Source organism: Dermacentor variabilis, chromosome 5, assembly GCF_050947875.1.
Source record: "Dermacentor variabilis isolate Ectoservices chromosome 5, ASM5094787v1, whole genome shotgun sequence".
Lineage (NCBI taxonomy): Eukaryota > Metazoa > Arthropoda > Arachnida > Ixodida > Ixodidae > Dermacentor > Dermacentor variabilis.
Window position 1 is genome coordinate 171,376,560 of NC_134572.1, and position 22,280 is coordinate 171,398,839.

Below are 22,280 nucleotides of genomic sequence, written 5' to 3' on the forward strand. Positions count from 1 at the left end.
AGTGCTCTATTGTGGAAACTACGTTTCCAACGACGCAAGTGGTTGTTAGACGCTCCTGGCTCCCTTCGCGCAGATGTCGGGTACGCGTTCCATGCAGACTCACAAAGGGCCCAGGCTGGCCTGTTCATATGTAAGGCCAGACCTCGCTTGCGCTTTTATTGGCGTGGGATGTAGAACTTTACGAACAAATACATCGGCTCATTTTCAGCGTGCCAACGCCGCAAGCCTCCTGCTCGCCGTTCTTGTTGTCCTTTGCATCCCATTCCCTGGCCCTTTCGACCATTTGATTGCGTTGGTATCAACATCCATGGGTTGCTTCCCTCCACGCCTGCTTGGAATCGATGTATTGTCTATCTGAAACACTTTGCGCGTTATGTTGGAACAGCTGACTTGCCAAATGCCACAGCCCGCGATGTTGCGTTCTCCTTTTTGTAACACTTCTTATTTCGGCTCAGTGCGCCGCGAGAACTACTGGCTGTCAGAGGACGTGTCTTCATTTGCATGTGCTACTCTCCATCACACATTTAGCTAACGGCTTGACTGGGCGGCTTGACTGGGCGATTCAATCGAATTCTGGGTGACCTGATTTCTGTGTGCATTGCGTCCAACCAAATGAATTGGAACCTAGTTTTACCACACGAGACCTACACCTACAACTGATTTACCTCCATTCCTTTCCTCTTTCTCTCTCTCTCTCTCTCTCTCTCTGTACGCCTGCAACACCACCTCAGAGGTCATGGTGGGCTTTTCCGAATTCTTGCTCGTTTACAGCTGTGAACCTTTCGGCATGCTCAACGCATATCTTCCTTATTTACCTGGTCCACCTAAGTACATGCTCGTTAGCAGCACCCAGATGAAGAGCCTAAAAATGGCGGAAAAATATATAACACGATTACGAAGGGCAGGAAAGGAGCAATCTGCCAGATACACCAAGAAATACCCCCAGCTCGCGCGCTCTATTAAAAATGTTGTTGTGGTGACGACCAACCTACCTGTGGGTATCATCCGGACTATTTAGCCTGCTGTCTTTCCTCCAAACTCAACGCCATGTAGCACGGTCACTACTGTGTCGTTCAACAGTCGTCCTCTGTCAATTATCTCGTCTAGTCGCTCACGCCTTCAGCAGTTTTTAGGTGCCGTGGCCGCTAGAGGGTGCATGCGCAGCTACTAAAACCTTGCTATGGTACGGTCGTCCTCTCCCTCTTTAGAGCCGCCATGAAGGCACTGGCATCTCCGGCCGAAGATGCAGCGAAGAACATAGCTGTGTGCTTCGGGCGTAACTTCAACGCCTCTCTCGGGGTTAAGCTGGCGCGCTCGGTGGCTGACTCGACCAAAAGACCTGCCTGTATATCGTTGTCACTTAGTAAATAATTCGCCTTATAATACATACATACATACATACATACATACATACATACATACATACATACATACATACATACATACATACATACATACATACATACATACATACATACATACATACATACTAGATATTCCATGTTCAACGCAAGCTTGTTTCTCTGTAATGTTTAACGCATGATAGTATCGAAAACATTTACTGTATTGAAATTTTAAAAACATTTTTATGCCTAAACGCATGCTTCTTATGTGGTGCAGGGCCACATAACTAGCCTGTGTTTTTCTTTCATTTTGCCACTAGATGGCGGGGCGCTTAAATTAGAACGATGGATATGAGCCTGCCGGCTTTAACCGTATCTGGTAGCTCTTGGACTCGTTCCGCTAAATCGAGACCCCGCCTCTCAGTCACCACACTTTTTAAGTGCTTGAAATGTAGGCGTACTGGTCAGACACTTATTAGGGCAAAAAAAACAACAACAATAGTTACAACACGCATGACCGAGAAAGTCAGACGTGGTCGAAACGACGAGGCCAGATGAAGGAGCCGGCTGCACTGCCTGGGCACATTGTCACTTGCTATACGATACAAATTGGCAGTCTGATTGTTCCGACTGGCACCCCTGGCAACGAAGAGATGCAGTGGATTGACGGTTTCCAGATTGATCCTCGCGTAAGGTGCACGAGCTACCACACAAAGCGGCGCCGAAGCTGCTACTGCAGCCATCACTTCCAGTGGATCGATATCAGAAATCGAGCGGCCCCGATTCAAGGCTGTTCGGGCTGCACTACATGGTTTCTTTGCTCATACGCTGGGCTGCGCGGGCGCATTGCATTTCTGGCGAACACTGAAGACGGTTTATATTTATTAATAAAAAGAGAGCATCGAGCTCAGCTAATGGAAAGTATTTGTGAGGTGACGATGATGACGATATCCTTTATTGGCATCCCTTGTGAAATGGAACGGCGACAAATAACCAGCTAGCTCGCTTGAGTTATTAGAACATTATGCCTGCCTCTGAACCGTTCATATCTCTTTATATAAATGCGTAAATCCTAACAAGCCTCTGGCTAAGGATCCATACGCTATTGCCTAACAATCTAAATTACCACGGCAAGCTGGGCGACTTGGTGATTAACGTGTTCCTGTGTGCGCTGCCCACCCCTAGGAACTAACAATCTAGTGCGTTAGTCTAAATAAAGTTATCGTTAATAAAAAATAAGTATTATATACATACATAGTAGACTAGCAATTTGCCTATCTCTCTTTTATTAGTTACGTATGCACGTAATGACTAGAGTTGTACCAACTCCTTAGTTACATTGCTGTTTCGCCTATACTATAAACATCTTTCGCTTAACTCGACAGCTGGCACACCTAATGTTTCTATCCACTTTGTGTACCAGCGCTACTGGATGGCGCTACTTCTCTACGGGTTTAGCTGGGTCGATAACTTAGCATTGCGTTACGTTGTGCTGAGCTGTTTCGGGGCTATATTGCTGCAGAAGAGAAAAGTGCCTCGTCCTGCTGCAAATACTTCGTGTGGTTACATTAACGCGAAGCTTTCGCTGCGAACCCTTCCGTATTTTCCTGACCGCGGTTGGGTGCTGCAGTCTTGTCGAATAGCTTATTCGCAGGACAGCATTACCATCTTTACTACTTTACAGGTGTAGTAGCTGCTGCCTTGTTCTCAGCGGAATCACTGAGCGATAAAACAAATAGTACGAATATATTCTGATTGCAACAGTCAGTCATCACGAAGAGCAAGATTTATTTAATAAAGCAAACCTTTCCATGACTACTTTCCTGGGATTCGGACATTGGCGGATCTGCTTGGTCCGTGTTTCGCCGGGTATAGTTTAGAGTTGGGCAATATGAAGGGTGGACCCGCTTTAGACAGCGAGCGGACCTGGAACACAGTGTCACGGCCAAGGAGGCAGATCTCGGAGAGAGTGCAAGTGGTTACGTGGGTCACGTGGCAGGCCTATCCGCTTCTGTCAGTCTTCGCCGGCCGGCACATAACGGCTTTGGTGCAAAACTCTTTGAAGAAAATAACCAGTGGCAAGGTATTTATTTGCTTGCTTCGTGGAATCTTCACGTCTTGGATTCAAAATGTGGTTGGGATATGCATAATTTTCTGTCTGACATTTCTGTGTCGTGAAGCCAGCTCGTGTCAACTCAAGGAATCCAGAAAAAGCATATCTTGTCGCTGTGTACTACTAAACAGTTACGCTTTCTAGTGAAAAACACAAACTACGTTTAGGGCCTCAAAACTGGAAGACTTTTTTTTGTGAGGCAGTACATCCTTCGCGCCACGTTTCGAAACACTTTAGTAAGCAGCCATTTTCTTTACAGTAAGTAAGTAACTTGCATTGTTTTGTCTTCGATGTTGTGTTTCCGAAGGCGTATGTCTTGCAGCTCCGTCTGAATTCGAAGAAAGGACTTGAGATGGCCGCTGTCCTCTATATGTAACTGTTTAGTCGTTTGCGGTGAATATTGAAACTGCGCCAGCGCTCAGAATTTATTTGCTTTTACGCGGCCATTTGCAGTGAGGCTAACAGATACTTTCCTGCTGCAGCACCGCAACAACTCTGGCGCCGAATTCACGAACTTTTTCGTCCATGGGTGCTCTTTGCCATTCTATGGGTACATTTTCTAGTAATATGTACAGCATCAGGAGTGTCGAGAAATTTCTTTGAGAAAGAAATTAGCCTCAGAAATATTTCTGAATGCAAGGTCAGAGTTTCTGCTGCCGTAACTGCGAGAACCACAGAGGTGATCGTGAGACCTAATTATTTATTACCGTTATACGTGGCTGTCCTTTTATAAGTGTTGCATATCTTAATTATTCTCGTGCATGCTAATGCACTTATTGGCTATTTAAAGAAAAAAGTCGCAGTTTCGTCAGAAAGGCATTGATTGCGATAACATATTGTTTCGCAGCTACATGCAGTAAGGTTAGCAGTTTTATCAGCTCTACAAACTTCCGTAAACTGTCGTCAACTAAATTTACAAGCACACGTGTCACCCACGCACAGGCGAACATGAACACATCTCACTCGAAGATCACGGGTACATGTTGTCATATTGCTGGCGTGATGAAGACTGTGAGAAGCGGCGAGCGATATCACCGTCGTGCTGCCTCTTGAATCTACACAAACTAGGCGTGCGAGAACACAGTGCCCACGAATCCGTCAGCTATCTCGGGTTGGCTCGCCTTCGAACCCACCACAGATTACGTGCAAGATAGAACGTGCCCGGCTGCACTGAACCAGGTGCCCAGCCACGGCCGGATTAGAAGAGGAGACGCGCGCTACCCTGCCCCCTCCCCAACCGCTCCTAGTGCGTGCAGATCTCCCTGCTACCACTCTTCAGCGCGCGAGAATACGCGGCTCCACCAAGCCATGATTCTTCTAGGCCCACCCTCGCGTCTTTTCTCTCGCACCTACAGTATACGGCGCGTGGCCGCGTCCTCATCGTCCATGGAATTTACATGGAACCTCACGGCGACGGCGACACCGATAACGACGGCAGAAATTCGTCTAGAGTGCCCATATGATCGCTATCCCAACGAAGAAAGACAGCCGTCTTCAGCGACTCCTTCGGCTCTCACATTTACACATTGGGACAGCTGCAGGCCATCACAGCAGGCACTGCCAACCCTGGTTGTCAGAATTAATCCGGAGTTCGCGACTACAGCTTTTCTCATAATGAAATCGTGGTTTTCTCGCGCGAAACCACAGCATTCATTTCAACTCCTATCTACAGCAAGTTTGCGTTGTACAGAACTTTGTCAATGAGAGTACTGCCTGTGGCTTTCCTAAACCCACCAGAGCCTGCGTGGCACGCAACGCCAAAAAAAATGAAATTACCATGACCCAAAGTTCTGCGAGAGCGAAGATATTAGCGCTACCGTTGCCCCCCCCCCCCCGCAATCGTACAATATTTAATTTTGATTTATTCTCACATGCAATGCAAGTGCCTGTATACGTCATATGGAATGCCTAGTAGTAAGTCCGTTCATGATATGCTATTGTAAGCTAACAACATATGATTGCGTATTGGCTCACATACCCACAAAAGGGCACTCAAGGAACTAAAAATACACGAAAGTTGCATTATGATAGTGATGAAGAACGGTTAATTAACGAACGAAAGCTAGCTTTCACTTTCAACTTCATTGTGAAAAAGGAAGTCATAAAGCACAAAATTATGCGTTATAAACTCGTCGCAAAGACATGAGTTTGAATGCGGTTGGTTATGTTCTTGATTCGCCGCGACAGCCCAATGTTGTTGTGGCTGTTGCGTTGCGCTGCTGAGGTAGAGGTCATGGGTTCGATCCCATTCGCGGCGACCACAGTTCGAAGGTGGCGAATTACGGAAGCGCCAGTATAACTAGATTTAGGTGCACGTTGAAGAACCCCAGGTTGTGGAAACTTTCCTCAAGTCCCGCACTAAAGCGTGTCTCATGATCAGGTTGCAGCTTTAGTCACAGAAAACCCCAGAATTTATTCGATTTTCTTTTTAACCCTAAGACGATGGTGAAGGTGGCCTGCTCAACGTAACGCAAAGGGCATACTAGTGCTGTAAGAATAACCTTTGTGCTCTTATTGCTGAGGTATCATACAGGTTTTTTTAGCTGCACCACTTTTTTTTAAATATTGCCTGACGTTTCTAACCATATATTTAAATTGCTAGACGAGGCGGTCATTACTTCTGCATAAAATAAAAATGATTATTTTAATAATAAACACAATTACGCTACTTATGTTTTTAAAATGATTATTTCACGGTACGTTTTTAATCTAGGCATTGTAGCTAGTGAGTTCTCATGGTGTATCAACTTGGAGCGAATTCTCAGCTCAGGACTGCACCAATTTCGAGATATTAATTGTCAAAGTGTCCAACGAAATGCATTGGTGTTCCAGGTACTTTTGTACTTCAATGCAAAAAACTGCGTTTTCTATAAAAAGGTATCTGGAGCGCGAATCCACTACATCCGACACTTTGAAAATTATGTCGAAAGCGGTGCATTCCCGAGAATTCGCTCCAAGTGGATAAGCTTTGCGAACTTAGGGGCTATAATTTGTAGACTGAAATATGCGCGTAGTGAATAATGAAAAAAGTAATTAGCATAATTATGTTAAATACGCAGCGAGGCATTTCGATTTCTCGTAGATCTAGTGACCGCCACATCGAGTAATCTAGATCTAGGGTTATAATTCGGCTATCTGTCACAGGACTTGTTTTAAAAATTTGGTGCAGATAAACGGACACATTATATAACCCATTCATTCCTGCATGGACTTAATGTTTAAGAAAAGCGAATTGTAATGCTGAGTAGTCTAACATATTTTTTTCTGTCCAATTAGATGGCCAATATAATTAGGAAATACATCTCTACTTATTTTGGGCTACCTATAAATACTCAAATGCCACCAGCCGTTAATCTGCTGACTATATTGCTCTTTTTCAGCCAGCTATAGATCACGTTGCATAGATTCGTTGGGCCATGCATACGATGCCTGAAAAGAACCGAAAGTTGTGTGCATACTGAAGCGAGCAGACTTTTTAATATTGAGCTGAAATTTTCGTTTACGTTTGCTCCGAATTACTAAATAATTTTCTTGCATTGGTTAAGGAGCCGTGAACGTAGAAGACCCGTAAAATACTGCATGAACAACAAATATTTACTTCAAGCAATCCTTCACGTTTTAAGAATTCAGCAAGCGAAGATGGAAATAAGGTTATTATTTCACTCGCACCATTATATACACGAGAAATGACTAACAACTAGCTTTGGTAGAATGTACACGAATGCTTTTTTTCTCAGTTTCACAGCGAATCCAATCGCTTTCTAGTTCAGGTAAACATCTATTTTCTTATACTGAAGGTTTATTATGCAGTGGGGTTTTACTTCCCGAATAATTATTGCAGTTGCTATGCTGAAATTAAATACATCGTACGAACGTACACGGTGTGCCGTGTCTACATGAAAAAAAATGTATTTCTTGCATTTTACTAGAATGCGTGCATATTTGTGCAGTTTACTCTTAAGTACGAAGCTACGCTAGCATAACGCTACGCACCCATATGAGTCTCAAGTGGTTATTCTACTCTTTTTTCCGTGTCCTAGAAAGTTCAGTTCAAATAATAAATTTTTTTTTGCTTTTCACGGCTAAAACTTGCCGAATAGTCTCGAAAGCAAGGCTGCGGTTTCCCTTATTTTATTTATGCCCGTACTACTAAACCAGTTGTTCCCGCGGTGACGTGAACTTAAGGTCGTCGTCGCTAGATACACGCACTTAACAACGCAGAGAGGAGGAGTAATTACGTGGAATAACCTTCTGCTCACCTGGAAAGTCATTTAATGGTTTGTCACTGAAAAAAAAATGTAATTCTCAGGTTGTACGTGTCAAGACAACGATCTGTTTCTGAAGCAGGCCCTAGTGGAGATATCGGGAGTAATTTCGACCAACAGGGCTTTTTTGACGGGCCCCTAAATCTAAGTGCTTTTTTCATATCACCGACATAAGAACGCGCCCGTTGCATCCGGGATCGAACGCGAGATCTCGAGGTCAGCAGTGCAATGCCATAGCCACCTGTCCACCACGAAGGTTCGTTTTCGAAACGTCCGTCCGATGAAATGAAGGCGGCATACGACGGTGGTCCATTCACTCGCCCTAGACATGCAACGAAAGTATTCGCCTGTCCGCGCGAGATGCTTACTAGACAATTTTTATAACTTATAGCGCATGCGCGTTTTTAAGTTAACACTACAGCTAGTCGAGATGCATTGAATTAAGGTGCGCGCGCTACGGGGGTTCCTGTTCATCACCAAGCGCTCGCAGTGACCTTGAACGGCTGAAGGCATTGTTGGGTGACGGAGACTCCAAGAAGTTAGTACTCGCTCTATTCGCCTATGCAAGCTGTGTATATATTGCTGTGTTCACTAAGGCCAGTACCAAAACATGAAGTTTGGTCGTAGGTGCTCCAACAATCAATCAATCAATCAATCAATCAATCAATCAATCAATCAATCAATCAATCAATCAATCAATCTATCTATCTATCTATCTATCTATCTATCTATCTATCTATCTATCTATCTATCTCTGCAGGCACAAGCACTGTTTGTTGAGTACGGAAACTGCGCAAGGAATGGGTCAAGCAAGAGTTTCTCTTTTCTTGTCTGGTTCAGTGAGTTCCTAAATACGATGCACCATTGTACCACCCAGCCACATCAATTTCTCAATAAGCACATGTTGAATGGCCAGTCGAAAGCCAACGACCACCAGAAGGTTCTGGTGGTTGGGACATAGAAACCTGAATAAAGTATAGGAGAGAGTATAAAATAATAGTCAGAAAGGAATAAGAGCGAGCGCTGAGATGATAGAAAATTAAAAAAAAGTGAAAAACAGAACAAGGAGACAAACGTGAGCATGAAAAAAACAACTTGGATAGTGATTCAACCTCCAGTGGAATGCGACCAAAGACGATGTTTTCCAGAGCGAGTAGAGAGTTAGATTGGGTCGAAGTCATTGCGCGCGGCACTCTATCGCATCAGTTCTCGCGTGAGCGAAGTAGGAGGAGCGCCGGACTGCTTAAATTTTATTTGGCGCATGACACGTAGTTTACAGAGTAGCCCCGAGCGTTCGTAGTGCCTTGCACGTATACTAGTACTTAAATGACCCACAGAAAGCGATATCGCTTAAACCTCTTAGGTGACGCTGTGGCATTTGCCTCGTGTCATCAGTTGTAGTTGAAGTTTTGGTCTCATAGTTTCTTTGTAGGAGCGACATTCACAATGAGTGGTAGAGTCCTAAAACCATGAAAGCTTTAACACCAGCAACTACCTCCTCACCTGCGGCCTAAATATTTATTGGCACAAAAACTTAATTTAGAAAAAGATCACGAGCCATTACACTCTGTGACAGTGGATGACCAACGAAGCTCTTCAGTGCGCTGCGAGAAGGTGAGACAGAATTTTAAGCAAAGGGGCGAGCATACTTTTTGTCCTTATCTGTGGTCCTCATGACGATATAGGTTAGCAGAAACATTCGCGTATTGCCTCTATAATTAAATGTGTCCGTCACGTGAGATAATGAGTGGCTCATACCCCCGTAAACGCGTCCTCCCCATTACGACTAGGCTCGTTATCGAACCGCATTCTCTCACAGACGTTGCATGTAGAGCCGAAAGGACGATCAAGGAAAGCTCTTTGCAACCTCGCGCTCGCAACGTTAATCTCATCCACATTGAGTCCTTGACGCCGAAGGCGTTTTGTGTCATTCTCGGATTCATTGGTTCTCGCTAGTCGCTTACGTGCCGTCTCGCAGACACGCTCGTCGGCCGGCCCATTAGCGTCCGCATGCCATCGACGCCCGCACTCTTCCATCGGTGCTCCCTTCGTCGTTCTTCAGGCGCGCGCTGTTCTTCTGCAGTCGCGACAACGCGCGGCCCACCCATTACAGTGGCGGGACGAAACTGAGATCAATTGCGTCGTTCACCTACGAGCCGTGACGTCAGCTGCACACGAAACGATAGTGTTATGTACAATGGAACCAGCAGTGAAAGAAGACGACCAAGAACGCTTGCGCCATTGCTGCTGCTGATAATTTCTACTGGCAGACGCCACAAAGCCCCGGAGCTCAGTGATATGCAGCTTCGCTGCAAAAAAGATGTTTGGAGGCTTCAAACTGAAACGCCGCGCTGCGGTCATGTCGGGCAGGCTCACAATCAACTGAACCTGTGATATATTTTTTTATCTTTTGGTGCTACGAGTACCAATCCCCCTCCATCTTTGCCTATGTGGGTCTGCTTTATTCTATTTGTCATCTTTTAGCATACGCCAAATTGCTCTGATTCAATCTGGGAAGCCCTTCCCTCTATTTAGGCAACGGTCGTCCGATTTGTACCGGAATTCCAATCTGGAGGCCATTGTCGCATGTTATCTGATTCATGGCTGAAGATGGTTTCTGACATCTTTGTTGGACATGGCACCATTGGAACGCGGGACGACTTGGATCCAAGGACTGCACCACTACCACCTCCATAACTGGGGCACTCGGATCCTGATACATCGCTGTACTTTTTACACACATATCTGGAATTCGTCGTCAATAAACGCTCTACAGGAGGACCTCCTGCCCTCACTGAACCAACCTTAGGACACTAGCACCTACGACGCCCACCTCTTATTTTTCCGATTGGTTCGCGACGGCTCTGCCTTAATGAATGTTTTCCGCTGAGTTATCGAGTCAAATACCTGAAAACCGACCACCATCGGATAGGGCAAATTGACACGAACCCAGGGACACCGAGACCCGGGGTGAGCGACCATATTCGAAGATTTTTCGAAGTGAGAAGCCCAGCTAAGCTTAATGCCGACTAGGCCTATAGCGGAAGCCTACCGGCCCCCGGTAGGGCGGAAAACTGTGTCGCAGTGTAAGCCAGAGGTTCGGAAGCACTCCCGAAATGGAGGTAGACGAGGCAGAAGTAGGGAAAACCCTAAATACCAAGTCGAGAGAAGAAAGAAATGATCCCGCCAGCCGAGCCGAGGACGGCGACGCGGATGGATGGATCGAAGTTACGCACAAAAGAAAGGGCCGCGCGAAAGCTACCCAAGAGGCAGACAAGCAAGGCACCCGCTGCAGAAGCCCGACGCGCAAAGGCGGGAAGAGCATAGTGAACAAGATTCTACGAGCAGGCAAGATGCCCAGGCTACCTAGAGACGACATCAAGATAATCGTAAGACCGAGAGACGGGCTGCACATCAGAAACACGTGCAGCGCCAGCCTAGACGAGGCGATAAGCAATGAAGCAGGAGTGAGCAGCGACGAAATCATCACGATCTGCCCTAACCACACGCAAAACATCTTGGTGGTAAGCACGCCTGACGAGACAACGGCGACTAAAGTCGCCAAAATCAAGGAATTATCAATCAACGGGAGGAAACACACGACCAACGCGTACGTCTCGGCACCAGAAGAGATGGCCAAGGGGATAATCCGCAACATTCCCCTCAGTTACACACAAGACCAGGTCGTGCACGCACTGGTGAACGTGAGCATCCCTTCCCTGGCGTAGGCCAAGAGACTGGGCAGCACGACCACCGTGATACTACTGTACGAGGGCAACAGGGTCTCCGCGTGGGCACACTTCAACAGCATGATGATGAGAGTATCCCTCTATCGGAAACAAATAGACTTTTGCAAAGAGTGTGGCAGGCTCGGGCACAGAGCCGATGTGTGCCCCAGACCGGACGACAAGCTGTGCACGGCGCGACGTAGCAAAAACCCGGCCAAAGACCACGAATGCACACCTAAATGCAAGCTCTGCGGAGAAGCTCACCCCACGGCGGACCGGACTTGCAGGGCTAAACACAAGAGTAAAACACATGGTAAAACACATGGTAAAACTAAGAAGATGGACAGCGAGAACAAACGAGGAAGAACTCTTGCGAGTAGCCGGCTCACAAGACCCTGACGGCGGGGAAAGCAACCACACACAACCATCTCCTGCACCCAGATCCAAGTCCAGCTCCAGGTCCAGATCCAGATCCATGTCCAGGCTGGGAGCGCGGGGACGACCGATCTCGAGGTCCATGTCCAGGAACAGGGACAGGACCGGGAGTGGGTCCATATCCACCTCGAGGGGGACGGCGCGCGGATCCGGCGCGCGGGAGGGGGTGCTCTTCGTAGACGCCGCACGGTACCCCCGAAACAGGGACGACAATGGTGGTGTCGGCGCTGACAAATGTAACTCCCTCTTCGCGATGGCGGTCGTATGCACGAAAGGAAATACCGTGACTGCGGGCTCCGTAAGGACTAGATCATCGGAGGCAGCGGAAGAAACGGCAATCGCATTGGCTATAATCAGCGGTCGGCAACAATACAGAACAATAATCAGCGACTCCAAGACGGCTATTAGGAATTTCACAAAGGGCTGGGTCTCCACCGAGGCGGCCAAAATCCTGAACCACAGAGCAGAAGACTTTAAGAACGGCACAATTACGCCCAAATACCTCAAATGGATCCCGGCACATATTTGAGAAGTTACCCTGAATGCCCCTCCCAACCTCAACGAGAAGGCCCACCGAGTCGCGCGAAAACTAACCCACCGCGGCACGGACAGTGACGGCCCAACAGCCCGCAACCACCGGGGAAGGGGGAAGGACTGCGGCGGAGGCGATGGAGAAGACGGAGGAGGCGACAAAGACGACGAAGAAGCGATAAAAGATGACAGGGACAGACTGGTCACGTACCACGGCATACTGACACACTACACGAAAGAAAGAGAAGCATACCCACAACCCCACAAACAACTCAACAGGTCTCAAGAAACAGATTGGAGAAGATTGCAAACCAGAACGTTCCGAAATCCAGTACACTTAAACAGAATAAATTCAACACAATATCCAGACGCAAGCTGCAAGCTCTGCAAACACGAACACGCAGACATGGCACACATCTTGTGGAAGTGCACACAGATCAGTTCAGTATACGTAGAGGACAAGATAGAACCGGACCTTCTCGAGGAGCGATGGCTAAGCGCTCTGACTAGCTCAGAACTACACGACCAATTATCGGCTATCCAGTGGGCCCGGGCAGCGGTGGAAAGGCTATGCCTCACCGCACACAATTCCCGGGTGGCCTGAGCCCGGGCTGGCAACCTCGCAGGTCCTTTTTCCATTAAAGTTTTTTCCGTCCGTCCGTATCTTAAAAATAAGCGCTTTCGATTACTTTTAAAAACCCCTCATTCATTATTTCGATTGGCTTTAAACCGACTATTGCATACCAATAGGAACTGGTTTCCCCACACTTGTTTAGTTTATTCTACGACAACAGGAAACCAGAGACACAACAAGGGCAGCTATGTGCTCGAACGTCACCACACCCAGAGATGCCACGAAAGAAATGTGTCTTTTTGCAAACATAAAAAATCAAGCAGACTAACCAAGATAATCTGAATCCTACGTATTGAAAGAATAAAATGTTGAACCACCGCGAAGGAAACGGAAGAGTAGCCCTAGCCTTAGGCCAAAGAACCACGAATTAAAGGTTAAAGAAAGCTACCTGTTCTAAATGAATAAAATTCATTGCTTCGTCAAACAGAGTTTCAGAGTTCTCAAGCCTGTTCATATCCGCAGTTTCATTTCCACAATATGCCCGACTATGTCGTACTGAAAGGGAGTTGCAAACATCACAAAGGGACTCATGTAGTTCACACTATTCTTTCAGTACTATCAAACAATTAAAGAACTCCGAAATAACAAAATAAGCATAATTTTATTTATTACTTGAAGTTATAAGTTTTTTATGCGAGCGCAACCTTGGCTCTTAACAAACGACATTTTAACTGTTTGGTCCCTGCCTACTTTCGTATAGTAGGGGTAATCACAAATACTTGATAGGACACGATCAAAATAAAACAAACAAATAAGATGCGCGTCTTTACTCGGTGAGAATGCTGCTGTCGCAGTAAATGATTTAAAAGTCGAAGGAATGGCGTAAGTCTCCGGTCGTTTTAACGCAGCGCTGCCTTCGGGATCGGCCCACGAATGAGGCTAGGAACCCACAGATAGGATACGAAAAATCGGGGGTAACTCGCTAGGGCAAATATTGTCTCTAAAATTGAGAATTTTCATGCTGGTCATCACGAGAGGGAGACACGCATCTGCATTTCACATAAATGTGGCGGAATGAACCCGTCCCCCCCCCCTTATGCATATCATATTTTCAAATTTTCGCATGATATATTAGCGGTCAGGATGCTCGATTAAAAGCAAAAAAGAATACTCACTCGCGGTGCGATGTCTGTTCTCGATTCCCTCGTTCTCTGCAAAAGAAAGGAACAGATCAGAAGTGGCCCTTTACTACAACATCTTTGACAGAACAAGTTTGTAAACTGACACAAGCTTGCACACTGAAAAAAGAAGGCGCGTTACCATGACTAACGTCTGCCGCAGTAATGTAGTGGATATTGGGTCGTACTACACAGTTCGAGCTTCCGGGTTCCGTACTGGCGGCGGCGGGCTCACTTCGCGGAGATGTGAAATGCGAAAGCCCTCGTGTACTTTAAGTTCTCGTTAACGAACCCCAGCTGCTCGCAGCAATATTTATTCCGGAGTGCCCAAAAACAGCCCACCTCATGACCAAATGTAAGTTTTCGCAAGAATAAACCCAGGAATTTAATGAAGCGTGACTCATAGCATAATGTCGTCTGATACCCACAGCTAACCCAGACGTTCCAGCTTGTATTGCATTCCCAATCACGCTTGCCAAGCACACGGTAGTAGTGACACTGTCGCAACAGCGAAGATACTTGTGATTTGCGCAGCACTTAAACAAAAGAGGCACATGAAAAAAGAGATTGCAGCAAATAAACAGTTCCTTCCGCGCTGTACCTCCCCTTTCCCCACTTATTTTATTTATTTATTTATTTTTGCGCTGCGCTGCACAAATGAAAAGGGGCCCAATTCGCAAAGCTTTTGTTCGTAAGTGCTGTTTTCCATTCGCTGATCGCCTTCCTCAATAATATGCCCCAACATCACCATTGGCTGGCACGAACGCTTTCAGGGTAGGAACGTTTTGTGAATACGGGCCAAGACATATACGCACCAACTTAGGTTTCCGATCCTGAACCGAAGACAGTGCGTGTGGTACGCTGTTCATCGCTAAAAGCTGAATGAGGCTTCCATTTGTCTAAAAACAATGAAATATTCGGCGCGTGCGCCCACCCGCCCTAGCTTTTTTCGAGCAGCGAGAGAGTGAAAGAACAGGGGAGGAAAGGAAACGAGAGGCCATGCAGACGCATGTGCGGTTGGTGTAATGTAGCCGGGCCGTGAATTACGCGTGGTAATTGTTTTCAAGCTTTCCGGAATAAAAAAAAAATCCTCTTGTAGACAACTTAATTTTATTCCTTCAGCTAGGTTATCCAGAGAGGCAGATATTACTCGCACAAAAAATTGATACACATATTGTATTAACTCAAAACTGATTATTATTTACCTTCCTGATGGTGGCACATAGTAATTAACGAATTGTATCCTGTTAACTTTCAAGCGCTATCCACTTGGAAGGAATTTCCAAAATGACAGCAGTTTTGAGATATGTTCCAATAAAAACGCGAAAGGTGCACAGTTTAACTCATTTTTTTACAAAACGCTCTCTTATGCAGTGAAACGCAAAATTAACTGGAACATCCGTGTATTTCATTCAACACTTTAGGAACTAATATCTCTAAAATTCTGTTATCCTGGAAATACATTTCACGTGGATAGCTCTTGCGAACTCACCTGCAACAATTCGTAAATTGCAATATGCGCAATGATGTAAATAATCAAAAGTTAATTAGTGAATCTTGTCCATTAATTGAAGATGTGTTTCGATCCATTGTGTTAGTATTGTTCACCTTTTCAAATGCTTCAACTCAAGAACAAGAAGTATGCTTTTAGCATCACGCGATTTTTCAAAATTGCGGAAAACTCTAAAATGTTCATCCCGTATTCTGCTCTTCCGTTGTGACATATGAAATGTTCTTGGGCTTTGTCACATCACTTAGCCATATGCGCTACAACGCGCTGTTGCGCATAAATTTTCTTCAGTTTCTCCGCTTCTTCTGGAATGTTTCAAAACCGTGTCATAAGATAGCGTAAGCTATATTAGAAATGTGTGTGAGTATGTATGTATGTATGTATGTATGTATGTATGTATGTATGTATGTATGTATGTATGTATGTATGTATGTATGTATGTATGTATGTATGTATCTGTGCTGGTGTCGTGTCATGCGCATGAATGTGCGGCAGTGGTGGAACTTCGTAAAATTGAAACATAGATATAACCCGCCCGCTAGCTCAGTGGCTATGATATTTCGCTGCTGAACACTAAGTCCTTGGGTGGACCCTTTCTGCGGCGTCCGCATCCCGAACGAGGTGCAATGCGAAAACACCCGTGAACTGTGCATTGGTTACACGGTAAATAATCCCATTTGGTCAAAATGAATCAGAATTACGCCACTACTGCATGCATCATAATGGGATTGTGGTTTTGGCAAGTGAAACCTCAGAATTGCAATCTCTAAAACAGACAGGCTTGTCTGCTTCAATTATCAGGTTGAGATCGCGGTTTTCTTTTCCCCACAGCGCATACGGAAAGAGTACAACAAGAACTCTGAACACCAGAACTGCATTTCAGCAATCCGTAGTGAAAAAAGACGATACGCGTACACATAGGAAGAGATATAAGACGGGGGAATTAGAAATTGAAGATCCAAAAATGCGTGCGCAAATAGACATCCTGCGTGAGATCAGTCCGCGTGCTTCACTGTGGTATGCTCGCGATGATTCGTACAGCCATTTACCTGGAACTGCGTTCTTGCAGATATGATCAGGAGCGTCACACTTGCCAGTAACCGCCTTTCTCTTAATAATTGGAACATATATATTACGCAAAACGTGAGGCAGTGACTGCATAAATGTTTGCAGTTCTCTAAAACTAAAGAACAAGCCGGTATTCACAAAGTGATTTTTACGCCAAATGTCTTTGTATTTAAGGCGCCAGGCAATAGCAACTTTGGACATAATATTAGTGAGGACTGCCATTCAATGGAAGTGCTTGCCAAGAAAGAAAAAAAAAATATGAAACTTTGAAAATTCCTCCTCAGACTTCACAACATTTGGCTATTTCCTTAGCTTAGTTCGTGTTTACCGCGCATAATTTGCTGCACACAAGTATAGGTGGGCCGTCTCCCTAAGTGAATAAAATATTAAGTAAATCAGCGTGGAGGCAGTTCTTTGTTTAAGAGGCCGCTTTCTCCTTATATTGCGATTAGCTTTCTTAGTATACTTCGTCCACTTTTCGTTTGGCGAGTCCGTGTATGCCTAATCGGAAGGATGAGAGAAGAGAGAGGAAGAAGAAGATCGGAGACGCTGGCTGCTGCGTGTTGTTGGTAGTTATCCATCTTAACTGTTCCTACTCATCTTGTATATATATTGTAAATATAGTTTTTATTTACTCGCTGACCGGGGTTGTTGGAGAAGCATGGGAGAGGCCTTTGCCCTGCAGTGGGCGCAACCAGGCTGAGGATGATGATGATGATATACTCGCAACATCCCCGTAACATATTGGCGAGAGGTGCGGGTTACCACGGCTGGAAACGGAGCTCCGAAGTAGACGTCACATCACAGTCCGCACAATGAATGACGGTGAGCACGAAGGATCACCGTCGTTCCCGCCTCCAGCGTCACCATTGCCAGCTACGTCGCGGTCACCTTCGGTTGTCGTTGTGCAACCCAAGGTTCCTGGAACTTTCTGCGGGCCGATGGCGCCGACCTTGAAGAGTGGGTGGCCATGTACGAACGCGTGAGTGGAATCAACAGATGGGACCCTACGCTTATGCTAGCTAACCTGTTGTTCTACCTAAGAGGCACGGCAAAGGTGTGGTACGAGAACCACGAAGAGGAGCTAACCGACTGGGACCAATGCAAAGAGAAATTGACAGAATCGTTTGGCAAACCAGCCGGCCGTAAGATTGCCGCAAAGCTGGAACTGTCCTCCAGTGCCTAAGCCCGCACAGAGTCCTAAGTCTAGCACATACAAAACGTACTGGCACTTCGTCCTCAAGCCGATCACTGCATGACAGAAGCTGGGAAGGTCGGGCACGTGTTTAAGGGCATTGGTGATGACGCGTTTAATTTGCTCACATGCAAGTGCTGCTCTACAGTTTCATCATCATCATCATCATCATCATCATCATCATCATCATCATCATCATCATCCTCGTTACGCCCACTGCAGGGCAAAGGCGTCTCCCATACTTCTCCAACAACCTCGGTCATGTACCAATAGTTGCCATCTTGTCCCTGCAAACTTCCTAATCTCATCCGCCCACCTAACTTTCTGCCGCCCCCTGCTACGCTTCCCTTCCCTTGGAATCCAGTCCGTAACCCTTAATGACCATACGTTATCTTCCCTCCTCAATACATGTCCTGCCCATGTCCATTTCTTTTTCTTGATTTCGACAAAGATGTCATTAACTCGCGTTTGTTCACTCACCCAATCAGCTCTTCTCTTATTCCTTAACGTTATACCCATCATTCTTCTTTCCATAGCTCGTTGCGTCGTCCTCAAGTTAAGTAGAACTCTTTTCGTAAATCTCCAGGTTTCTGCCCCGTACGTGAGTACTGGTAAGACACAGCTCGTTATACACTTTTCTCTTTTTCTCTAGAGGGATAACGGCAACCTGCTGTTCATGATCTGAAAATGCCTACCAAACGCACCCTAGCCCATTCTTATTCTTCTGATAATATCAGTCTCATGATCCGGATCCGCGGTCACTACCTGCCCTAAGTAGATGTATTCTCTTACCACTTCCAGTGCCTCGCTACCAATTGTAAGCTGCTGTTCTCTAACGACACTGTTAAACATTACTTTAGTTTTCTGCAGAATAATTTTTAGACCCACCCTTCTGCTTTGCCTCTCCAAATCAGTGAGCATGCATGGCAATTCGTCCCCTGAGTTACTAAGCAAGGCAATATCATAGTGCTTCACGATCTATCACGATATTTAGTGCTTTATTCCCTTTAATTTTAGTTCTGTTAATGTCTGTTCTGTTAATATTCCGCACAAGTTCTGTTAATATTCCGCACATTTCTCTATCACCTGATTGATAGTGTGAATATGATCTATTGTTGAGTACCCTTTACGGAATCCTGCCTGGTCCTTTGCTTGACAGAAGTCTAAGGTGTTCCTGATTCTATTTGCAATTACCTTAGTAAATACTTTGTAGGCAACGGACAGTAAGCTGATCGGTCTATAATTTTTCAAGTCTTTGGCGTCCCCTTTCTTATGTATTAGGATTATGTTAGCGTTCTTCCAAGATTCCGGTACGCTCTAGGTCATGAAGGCATTGCGCATACAGGGTGGCCAGTTTTTCTAGAACAATCTGCCCACCATCCTTCAACAAATCTGCTGTCACCTGATCCTCCCCAGCTGCCTTCCCCCTTTTCTTAGCTCCCAAGACTTGATTTACTTCTTCCGACATTACTTGTGAGATATAAATTCCTCTAAATTAGTTTATGTAATCCAAAAGGCGACCCGTCTTTCAACCATTCGCTAGATTTGCCAATACTGCCGCAACGTCGACGTGTGAAGATCAACCCGCACAGCAGCCTGCGTCACCATCAGAGGACGTGGTGCGTATCGTAAGACGTGAACTGGATGTGATGGCGCCCACAGCTTTCTGTTCGCGTCACCCTGATGTCACCACATTTTCAGTTCCCCTCGTACAAGCGTACAAGCCATCGTTCGCCAGGAACTTGAAAACATCGGTTTACAGTCTGTGTGTGGTGTCGCCAATCCTCGAGCTAACGAACGCCCCTCTATTTTTTCTCCACCCCGACGCTTCTCTCCGCGTTATCGCAACCCAAGGGAGTGGAGAACTGTGGGCCACCAGCCGATATGAAATGAAAGTTTATTTTCCATCTTGTAAGGTACAGATCTTGTAAGGTACATATGGGGGCTGGGCGACTTGACAAGTCCACCATTCCTCATTTGGGCGGAGGAACCATCACATTCTTTCATTCATTCAAAATATACACATGTATACCGTACATACATATTATATCACATCATATAGATTACTGAAAAAAGTCGTGAAGAGCATCAATCCAAAAACACACATAGAATGGTCATACAAGTAATACGAAGCAATCACATAGATCAGCCCTTTCACCTGTCACCGTAGTGGTCATGTCGCCCGATATTGTCGGAACTCGTGGCCCTCAACACTTCGCCCGCCGACCAATCTGAGCCGTGTTGACGGAAATACCCGCAATATTTCGCCCACCACCGAGTCTAACAGCCCCGCCAACTCTGCTCGGAACACGTGGTACAGCCGCTCGCCATCGTCGCGCGGACACCAGTCTCGTTCACCGCAAACACGTCGCCTTCCGTCCCCTGTCGCCTTAGGCCGGACCCTTTTGGAAAACTAGGAAATGCAGCCCTTGGAGGTGGTGCTCCATTGCCGACTACTTCAGCAAATTCTGTCTGCGCCCAGAAGGAGAAGTGTAATTGACGTCAAAATAGACGGCGTTCCTGTCCAAGCACTTGTCGACACTGGAGCCCACATGTCTGTGATGAGTGCTAGCCTACGTAGACGATTAAAGTCCTCACCCCAGCAGCTACCCGAGTGCTTCATGTGGCCGACGGCGGCGTGCTGGCTGTTCTTGGCATGTGTACTGCGCGTTTAATTATGACCGGCCGCCCTACTTCTGTTCTCGTTGCTGTGATCGACAACTGCCCTCACGATGTTATCCTTGGATTGGACTTTTTATCCACTCATTCTGCTCTCATGTACTGCGCGTCCGGCGTTCTTCAGTTACAACTGCCTTAACTCGCCGATGCTCCGAGTTGCGCCCCACCGCGCTTGTGCTCGCTTCAAGATGTGCGTCTGTCAACCGAGGCAGTTACTTACATCACTAAGAGCGCCCAGCCACAGGTTCCTGACGGTGAATATGTGCTTCACCCCATCATCAACGTGCTTTTTAACCGGAACGTTGCTGTTCCGCATACGTTGGTCACAGTTACTAATAATGACGTCGTTCTACCAATTTTTAATTTCAGCCTGTGCCAAGTGCTTCCGGCTGGCATGCTCTTGGCCAGCGTTTCTAGTGGTTGCGAATTTAACATTGAGAGTCTGAATGCCGAGAGTGTCTTATTAGCGCCAATTGTAGCGGTCATCTCTGGTTCCTTAACGGATGACTTTGCGAAAATGATTGCGCCTGACCTCACCTCTGCACAGGCCACGGACGTACTACTCCTGCTTGAATCGTACAGTGACATCTTTGATTTCGGCGACAGGCCATTAGGCCAAACATTTGTTGTTCACCACCGTATAAACACTGGACATACTAATCCTATTATTCGGCGTCCCTATTGTGTATCGCATGCTGAACGTCGAGTCATCCAATTAGAAGTGGACAAAGTGCTCCACAAAGGGGTCATGAAGCCATCAGCCAGCCTTCGGGCTTCGTCTGTCATGGCCGTGAAATAGAAAGATGGTGCCTTGCATTTTTGTGTCGATTTCCGCCACTTAAACAAGATCACGCGAAAAGACGTCTACCCACTACCACGCATCGACGACGCTTTAGACTGCTTGCACTAAGTTAAATATTTCTCGTCCATCGATCTTCGATCCGGCTACTGGCAGATTTCAGGTGGTGAAATGAACCGCGAGAAGACGGCCTTCATCACACCGGATGGCTTACATCAGTTCAACGTCATGCCCTTTGGCCTGTGCAATGCTCATGCGACATTTGAGTGTATGATGGACTCTCTTCTACGGGGCTACAAATGGACCACGTGTCTTTGTTATCTTGACGACGTTATTGTTTTTTCTTCCTCGTTCGCAAGCCACCTTACCCGACTCGTTGCAATTCTTGCGGGCTTCCGAAAAGCCGGCCTTCAACTGAACTCCACAAATTGTCGATTCGGGCGCCATCAGATCACCAAGTTGGGAGACCTCGATGACGCATCCGGCGTCCCACCAGATCCGAATAAAGTTCGCACCGTACGCAGTTTCCCTGTGCCACGTTCAGCCTCTGACGTGCACTGCTTCGTCGACCTGTGTTCCTACTTTCGCCGCTTTGTCAAAAACTTCGTTGACGTTGTTCGGTCTTTGACATATTCTGACGGAGAATACAGCATTCTCATGGGGCGCAGAACAGGTTCACGCGTTTGCCGCTCTCATCGGGTTTCTGACCGCTTCTCCCATACGTGCCCACTTTCATCCGTATGCTCCGACCAAAGTCCACACTGACGCAAGCGGCTATGGCATCGGCGCTGTTCTCGCCCAACACCTGAACGGTACCGAGTGCGTTATAATTTACGCCAGCCACCTGCTGTCACCTGCCGAT

At 46.4% G+C, this 22,280-nt stretch overlaps 1 protein-coding gene across 1 annotated transcript in view; it reads right to left on the reverse strand.

The window, feature by feature from the left end:
* The window catches only part of LOC142583337 (uncharacterized), a 348,940-nt gene that overhangs the window by 220,661 nt on the left and 105,999 nt on the right, over positions 1-22,280 (reverse strand). Inside the window, exon 2 of the mRNA XM_075693760.1 lies at positions 14,165-14,200. Coding sequence (XP_075549875.1) covers positions 14,165-14,200 — 36 coding nt within the window. The remainder of the gene's footprint in view (positions 1-14,164; positions 14,201-22,280) is intronic.